The 9,389-nt window shown below is 39.6% G+C and overlaps 1 protein-coding gene across 1 annotated transcript in view; it reads left to right on the top strand.

The window, feature by feature from the left end:
- Positions 1–764: 764 nt before the first annotated feature.
- tmie (transmembrane inner ear) overlaps positions 765–9,389 on the top strand; it is an 11,700-nt gene continuing 3,075 nt past the window's right edge. Inside the window, exons 1-3 of the mRNA XM_034888163.1 lie at positions 765–1,231; positions 6,017–6,134; positions 6,873–7,022. Coding sequence (XP_034744054.1) covers positions 1,121–1,231; positions 6,017–6,134; positions 6,873–7,022 — 379 coding nt within the window. The 5' untranslated portion in view covers positions 765–1,120. The remainder of the gene's footprint in view (positions 1,232–6,016; positions 6,135–6,872; positions 7,023–9,389) is intronic.

Genomic DNA, 9,389 nt, shown 5'->3' with positions numbered 1-9,389 from the left:
TTACAATGTCCGACTGTTACAGGTGTGATAATTAGATGTTACAGTCACAATAGCAAGAAATGAAACGTGTTTGGATAACTGACCCTATAGACGTATTTTTATCTTAAAAATCTGTTAAAATGAAAACACAAGTAAAAAAAAGAAAAGACTAAAAACAGATTCTGGAAAAATCTAGGGATGAAAAGTAACAACGTATACCCAAGTATAGTTTAAACTGCTCTAATCAATCATTTTTTAATTGAAGGAATAGTCTAAAATTTTAAGAAATAGGCTTATTTGCTTTCTTGCTAAACTGATTTGCTCCTCAGATCTCTGCAAGGTAAATCGAGACAGCTTGCTAAACTGTCTGTCCAATCTGAGTTTTCTGTTGCATGACGAAAACATAAGACATATGCTCCCTCATGAATATTGAATGTTCCCCCAAAGCAAGTTGCTTTCTAAGGCTATTTTGCAAAGGCACCGTGGCTCTGTCTGCCGCCCAAGACGATATTGACTGGTTTAAAGAAATACCAATAAACTCCTATTTATCTCGGAAAGTTGTGTGGACTAACAAGACCCTCCTTTGCATGGCTGTGGAGGAAGGTCTTGCAAAGTCAGACTGCATTCTGCCACACTGAAAGAACGAGCCTGTGAACATTTTTATACTCTAGATTCTGAAGCAATAAACATGATGGTGCTGACAGCCATTTGCTTCACTGTCCTGTGCCGGCCAACCTCATAGTTAACTGTACTGCCCATCCCCCCACACTGTGTTAACTCCCTGTCTCCAGCAGGATGAGATAGCTGTAAACCACACCAGGTCTATTAATTAATTAATGTACACTGACTGCAGTGTTCGCTCCCGGGCAGTGTGGCGGGACAGTTTTCAGCTGCCTGCAGTGTGTTTTTGGGTGTTTTTGCAGCGTTGTGGGAGAAAGGCAAGAGATAAAGGAGCAGAGCAGCAGAAAACTGTGGATGGAAGGAAGCCGTCAGCCATAGTCACCATTTATCACCCAGGGCCATTGTGGTCCTGTCCTCTATACGGCGCCAGTGCAGTCAGGCAGGCAGACAGAGAGAAAGAAGAAGAGAAGAAGAGGGAGAGAGGGGGCAGGGTGGCTTCAGGCAGGAAAAGGGGGAGAGAATGGTTGGGGATCAGCCTGTATGGCCACCTCAGCACCTACTGCAGGGCTGGGGAGCAGTGTTGCTGTCTCAGTGCTTGTCCTCCGTGTTCTCCCAGGTCCCGGATCCTGAGGTAAGAGCTTGATACACCACCATGTGTCCTCCACAGGTTCCTCTTAGGAATATCCTGAGGGATTCTCTGTGACCGGTGCAGGTGTTTTGCCATTTAAAAGGTAGCTTTATGTGATTCACACTCGTTGATTGGGCACCATAGTTGTTGCTTGTACAACATGATGAGGAGTGAAAGAACAAATGCAGAAACCTGATACATTATATGTTCTTACATAAATGGCTAAACTACACACGCTTGTATTGATGCAAACAGCAGGATGAATATGACAAGTCCTTGTACAACAAGTTGTTTTGTGCCTTTGTGCTGGAGAGAAGGGGGTAACATTGCAGATAATTTCCATGTGATGAGCCAATGATCTGACTACAACAACAGCTGAAATCCATTATGTTTTGTAATATAATTATTCTGTTTAAAACGATTACGATAATTTACCTACTTTCTGAACAGTACACTGTGTAGAAATATGACTGAAAGGACAAAATACCATATATACGGTTAGTAGCTGAAGATGCTTAATATGTAAAGGTAATGTTTATCCTGTTTATACTGAAGGCTAGCTCAATAGCATCGCCTCTGCAGGTGTCAGACAGGGAAGGCTTGAGTGATATCAGTTTTACATGTGTATGTAGCGCAATTTTAAAACTTTGAGGAGAACTTTCAGGATGTATAATCTAAATAGTCATAACACAATTGCGTATATCCTTTTTACAGGAAGCGTGACTCTTGCCAAAATGCAACCTAGCGTGTTTTTGTGAATGGACCTGAGTAAAATTTTCATTTAAATGAATCATTAGGATGGAAAAAAAGGAAACAAAAGATTTAACGTCTTCTCTTTTTCGAGGAGTACTAGGGTCACTACATTAGCATCAAAATAGCTAGTTTAAAACACTAAAAAAGCTCAACACAATATGAAACTTTGTGTCACTAAGGGCTCTACATTGAGAACATTGTTTGTGTACACAGAGTTTACTAAAAGAAAGATTTAGAACTACTCACTTTAGCATTGTTTTTTTCAGTTGCTCACATCTTGTCAGTCAAAAAAAGTTGATAATACACGAGGCATAACTAAACATGTATCCCAAGGTTGATTTTCTTTTTGTAGATGTTTAAATCAGAATTCAGAATCTGAATATTTTTTTCCAAGCAGGTTTACACTTTCAAGGAATTTGCCTTGGTGTATAAGGTGCATACAGTAAACAATAAACATGTTAAAAAGTAAATACACAGTAAAGGAAAGAACTGCTACCATGAAGAACATAAATACAAAATAGTAATACAGTATTACAATAAAAAGTAGAAAATAAAAAAAGGAGAAAATAATATAATAAAAAATACACTATAAGAAAATGTGTGTAATATATTGGAAAAGATAAGTATTTGATTTGATTTGTGCAGGATGTGCAAGAATATTGATCAGGGAATGTGCAAAAAATGTATAGTATATATGGTATGTGCAGTGGTTATGGATAATAGTCAAGAATATGTATGTAAAAGATGTAATGTCTAGTGCTGGGGGTGGAGGTTTAGAGTCCATCAGAGTCTGTCACTAGGGTCCCAGGTTTAATTGGTGAGGCCCACTGCAGTCGGGAAGAAGCTTTTCTTGTGGCGTGGGCTTTTGGTCCTGATGGACTGCAGCCTCTTGACATCCGGATTGATTCAAAAAGTTTGTTTCCAGGGTGGGAGGGTCAGCCACAGTCTTTCCTACCCACCTCAGGGTCCTGGAGGCGCACAGGTCCTGGAGGTGTCCAGCGGATTTTTAGCTCCCACTTGAGGTCCTGGGAGATGATTTAGCCCAGGAAATGGAACGACACCATAGTGTTGACTGGGGAGTCACCCAGGGTGATGGGGCAGCTGGGTTGCGTTCTTCCGAAAGACCACAACCCTCTACACTGTCAGATTTGTCTGACTCCACCAGGTAACCAGGTGGCCAATCTCCCAGCTGTTGACCAACTCATCCCCACCAGACATGAGTCCAATGAGGGTGGTGTCGTCTGCAGAGTTCAGGAGTTTGAGGGACTGATAAGAGGTTCACTTGTTGGTTTAAAGGAGAAGTACACCAGCAACTCAACCTCCATGAACTACCGTTGACTGAGTGGTGCGCTTTAGGTTTGCAACTGGTTGATATTTCTGAGGCCACACCAGACAGAGGTAGAGTCATTAGCGGAGAACTGTTTTGTATTGGCGTTTCTCAGAGCATAGTCTTTAAGCATGTCTCACTGCCTTGCTAAATTGTACTTTGCCTGTTTAAACCTGTCCCTGTCCCCACTCCTAAACGCCTCTGTTAGTGTTAATCCTCCATTCCATTATGCTAATCTTTCTTGAAAAGTCCCTAAAGGATCTTCTTAGAATAACAACACAAGAAACTTACTTGAGGAAGAATATCCAAATATGCCATTGAATATCTGATGATCAAACTAACCAATCAACCATCCAATAAACAAAAATAGGTAATATATTTGGGTATATGATGATTGAAAAGAGGCAACTTGAGGTCAGTAATCTTCTGAGTGTGTGTTGTTTGTTCCAACAGAAGAAAACTTGAGGCTTATAGCCACTAATCCTGCCCCATGAAATGCCCCCAGAGGAAAGTACTAAATCATTATATAATCACTCGTTAAGCAAATCTTGTTATTATTTAAGAGCCATGCTAAATATCCCCATCAAGGCTTATCCTTCTGTGGGAGTTGCACAAACACGAGTGTAAACTTACTGAGACTATTTCTTTCTTTTCAGCTTTTTTGTTCAGGTTCACAGTACCTCAAACAGTACAGCGCATTATTTTTTTTGGCTTCATAGTTCAACAAATAAAAATTAAATTTTTAAATCTAAATTAGTTCACAAATTACATTCTGATCTCTGGAAATATGTGATAATATTAAGTAAACCATTGTTACTTGTCATGAATTTTAGTAGTATTTTCTTTCATTTCTACCAAAGCAAAATGATTCCCTTTCCTTTCCTAGAGCAACCTTGGTTTATTCTTAGAACATTTTTCAATCTCGCCACATAATGGTGTTATCAATAAAGGCAGCAAATGTAATAACTGTCCATTTTCTGATTCACGGCTTGTTGGTTTAATGTCTTAAAGTATAGAGTTTCCAAAACAACCTTGTATCATCCAATCAAGTGATACAGTAGACCGGGACAAATCCTCCCAATGATTCTATCAGGGAACTGATGCTCTGCTGGCACCGGCAGCAAGTAGTGATCGAAGTCATTGATTGGGGCTGGCACTAGCTCAGTCAGTAGGGAGTTGGGTTGGGAACTGGAGAGTTACTTGTTCAAGTACCCATACAGACCAAAGTATGGTGGGGGATTGGTAGCTTCAGAGGTGCCAATTTACCTCTTACACCATTGCCATTGTGCTCTTGAGCAAGGCATGAACCCCCAACTTCCATGGACACCCTGACATCTCTCCATTAGTGCATGGATAGGTACTGAGCATGTATGTGTAACTCACCCCTGTGTGTAATAATACCAGAGTGTAACATTTTAATTTTCCCAGTGTAATTAATAAAGTAACATTATTATTAACACAAACACAATTCTCAGCTCTGGAGAAAGGCGTTTTGAAATGCAAGAAAATGTTGTTTTGGACATTAGTGACTGAAAGCTATAGTGCGTACTGTAGTTTCTGTCGTCCCCCATGAGGAATTCCAAATAATGTCAAAACACTGTCGGCGCATCCACATTGAGCAAACCTGCGGTGTTGGCGCACCTCCCCTACCCCTCCTTCACGCAGTTGTAGTAGCGTTTATCCCGTCAAATCAAGGAGAACAGGTAGGATTAAAAAACAAAAAGAGGATGGACTCTTCAGAAGAGGTTATTATCTAGTAATTATTTTGTCTTCTTCGTCTCCAAAGCTGAACGCTGCTGTTGTCCTTTCTCAGCGGTGATGTAAAATGCAACACTCGAGCTTCTGTGTGCAAATGTCGCTGGGCTACACCATTTTGTAAACATAGCCATACTGAGGGATGCAGATGGTTTTGTGGAACTGGAAGGCTTATCTATTAACAAATTTAGCCATAGCTGGAACGTAACAAATGTTAAATGATAAGCTAATCGCACACTAAAGCTTTAACTTTGTGCAGCAGAGCGTTGAGACATGTGAGTCCATTGGAAAAGTCTGCAATGAAAAGATACCAGCCTATTCTGGCTGCCTGGTCTCATGCCAGTCGTGTTTGTAGACCTCATCACTTGTTTGTGTCAAGTAAGAGGAGATTGAGGTGGAGAGAGAGACACAAAAAACCCACAGGTTATATAGGTGTTGTTGTTTTCTTTGCTGCAGAAATGCTAGACCTTTCCACCTTTAGTTCTGTAACCTTTTTTCCAATGCCTTGGGAAAAAAACAACACTTTTCCTTAAACAATTTCTGTTAGGAAATGTTCAGTTAAATGTCACACACAGACCTTAACAGAGTTCAGGATGAAAGGTGAGGTTACATGCGTGTGGATAGATTGCACTGATAGAAGACTATTATTGGTCATGTGAAACTTAACTGGTGAAAATGTCATTTAGGTCATTGGGGAAATTGTGCTCTTTAGAGGACTTCAAACCCTTCTGTATATCTACATTTATTTATCTACACGTATCCTGTGTATCTGTGTCTGTAATTTGTTTCAATCAGAGTGGATTATTACTTTATTTCCATTTGAAGTCAGAAAGAAAGAGAATGTTGGGTTACTCTAAGAAGATGTTTTACTCCTTCAGGTTTGCTCTGAACTGTTTTGTTTATTTTTGGTGTTCAGATACTCAGAAAATCAACGTCTCTTTTTCTGTCCACAGCTCTTGCCCACAGATCCCCCAAAGAAGCCGGACCCCATCACCTCAGAGTCTGTTGTTTTCTGGGGGCTGCGGTTATGGCAGGTCATCGCCATCTTTTCTGTGTTTATTTTAGCAATTGGTCAGTATAACTAATGAAATCCCTTTGTTGACACCTCCACAAACCACTCTTCAAGTACTCTTCAATCTTGAGAAATAACTGCAGGCATGCAATTATGCGTCCACAGTGTAATTATCAAGCCCAGTGGGATTTCGTAATGATGACTATGATATTGTGTCCAGAAAGGCAGGGATCACGTCTATGATTCCAGGCTCCAGTTTCTGGCTCTGTTCATCTGCATTTAGTCACAGTAGTGCTTTGAGATACATGCCAACATGCTCAATGGCACTTTTTAACATAATGAGTATTATTAGGTATACTATTGACCAAGTTCACTATCTTAGATTAGCATGTGCGCATGCTAACATTTGCTTATCAGCAGTAAACACAAAGTAACAACTGGTTAATAATGGGAAGGGAATGCTGTTAGCTGTTAAACTAATAATTTTATCTGATGATGGTTCTGGATGAAAAGTCAAATTATTATACATTGAAATTAACCTCGAGGGGGATATTAATGTCTGTATCAAGTGTCATGGCAAACCACCCAACAGTTGTTGACACATTTCACTCGAAAACACAAGCGTGAACAAATGACGTAGGATCAAGGGATCACCAAAATCATTAAGATTCATACACACTCTGATTAAAACTTGACTGTTTAAGTTAAAACTTGAAGTAATTATTATAACCTTGTGTCATCTCCCCCCCACCCCCACCCAAACCCCACCCAACCTCCCCCCCTTCTCCCTCCCTCAGTTATTGCTCTATGTTGTATATTCAAATGTAGAATCCCGAGAACCAAGAAGGAAATAGAGGCACGGCACATGCAAAGACAGGCTGCCAAAAAATACGCCAACACATTAGAGACAGTGCCACCTCTGAATGAGCTGACTGAGGTCCCAGGCTGTAAGTACCTCTCTCTAATATCTTATCAATATTAATGTGATTCTATTAAATTGGTAATATTAACAAGCTGAGACACACAAGCTCAAGGAAATGCATAATTTATTCATTCGGGTTGATACTGCAGAAACAGAAGCTGTCTCATATTGTTTTCATTAATAAAGGGATATTATATTCTAACCTAAAATCCATCTCTCAGTGTCTTATCTCAGACCACCTGTCGTAAGTGAACAAGCCACGACACTGTCCTGAAGCCGTTTGCTTGTTTTAATACTTTGAAGCACAAAGGAACTTCCAATGCTGGTGGCTGATAGAAAATGGGAGAGGAATGTTAGAAAACCGCGTCGCACATAAAAGTCCTGTGATATAAATATATTACACAGAGTGCATTGCACCCCATTGGAACAATCTGTGATTGCATAAAAGCACACCCTAGAGATCTGAAAAATCAGGAGAAATTACTCTGTGGGTAGAGCTTCACTATTGATTAGGATATTTATATATGGACAGAGAAGTGTATTTATTCCAGAATTAAATGTTTTCAAATCAACAGGGTCTTACAAGACTGTTCGCTGTTTATTATTGAGGCTACAAGGACAGCTGTCTTTACGTTAAATCTCTCCTAGGACAGCTTTACTTCCTTACTTTATTACTGTCTCTTCTTTTCACCTCACAAAACTTGCTGCACTTGTTTCAATTCGTCTGCTCTGTTTTATGCTTTGTTGTACAACATTTCCTCCTCCCCTCTCTTTTTCTCTTCCTCACTGCTTTTCTTCCAGCTGCCCCAGATGCTTCTGCAGTGCAGACAGTCTCCGAGCATGTCCAAACTCAAAGTGCTAACAACAGACAGCCTACAGTAGTTAGGGTCAGCGAGGAGCAACCCATCTCTCTCACCTTGCCAGAGACGGGCTGATTTTTACTCTTTCTTCTCCTCTGCTCTCAACGTGTTTCAGACTTTGAACTACACAGTGTATATTCACTGGTAGCCTCTTCATTCAACACCCATCGGGCTGTTCTTCCTTATTGATGAAAGAGAACTTCAAGAAAATACAAATGCACATCTCATTCAATTGCTTACCACGTCAGCTTTGAAATGTAAAACCAGAAAATACATTACACTAATCCAATGTTGCTTTGTGGTGAAGTTAGAGTGTAGCAGTAGATGTGCAGTAGAAAATAAGACTTTTACTGTGGCCACAAAATGCAGATTGTAATGCTGTTGCAAATTTGATTACTTTAAGGCAGCTAGACTTTTGTAGTTCATACTTTTTGTATTTTTCAGGTTATATTCTTTCTTTAGATGTTTTTTTAATAGATTCAAATTTATTTCATGCATATTTGCATGAGAATGTCAAGAGCCTGTGACTTTGATAACTCTGATTAAATTATGAAATGTAAAATTGCTATTACTGTAAGCCGTGAAAATGGTAATGCATGCAGCATGTTGTTTGTGCTCTGCTTGTCATTTCCCCTGCCTGTTTTTCTTTTCCTAAGGTAAGCTCTAGATAACGCTAATAATTCACACTATCTCCCAGTAGTGTTACTTAAATACTATCACTGATGTCAACAATACTGTTATTAAATATCCTGATCTTTACACCTCCCCTCTCTCAGGAATTTGGTGTTTTGCCTTGTGTGTTTATCCAAGCCATCTTAGCTGCTTAGCCATGGCTTTCTCAGGTTAAGAAATGTGACAAATAGGGACTGACATCTGTCTTGTCCTGTTCCTCGCTATGATATATTATGCATTCATGTGCACAAATATATTCATTGGTTCTTGTGTAATTATCTATGGAAGAAAAAGCAGTGAGCGGTCAATACGTTTTTCTTGAAAACTGTTTCAAGTAAAATCTGCATTAGAGGGGGGCAAAGAAATCACATGATAAACCTATTGTCGCTTGTAGATAGATAGATAGATAGATAGATAGACAGATAGCTGTGTCTCTATTTAGATAGATAGATAGATAGATAGATAGATAGATGCTTCATTCATCCCGAAGGAAATTTCAGAAATTTTAGAGTGCATATCCGCTATGGCAACACAGATCCGCTGTAGCAGCTATATAACTAATCAACCGTGTGGCTCTAGGAGCGGGGCTGACGGGGAGCTACACTGACTGTAGCTATGAGATTTATAAGATGCCATCAACCATAAACTCCAAACTAACAATACTGTAATGGTTGCTTCTGAATTAACCAAAGAAGAGGGCTTGCAAATTTCTGCTTTTCCCCACTGGTAATGTCAAGCTTAAGGTACAGTGAAATGAATTATGCAATAATATCTGATGAACCAAATGACCAAACATACAGAGTGAATGTAAATTAGTACACATTTTAATACAAAATGCCATTAATAATCAAAACTTGTAC

This window comes from Etheostoma cragini, chromosome 12 (genome assembly GCF_013103735.1).
Source record: "Etheostoma cragini isolate CJK2018 chromosome 12, CSU_Ecrag_1.0, whole genome shotgun sequence".
Lineage (NCBI taxonomy): Eukaryota > Metazoa > Chordata > Actinopteri > Perciformes > Percidae > Etheostoma > Etheostoma cragini.
This window is presented reverse-complemented; position numbering and strand designations above follow the sequence as displayed.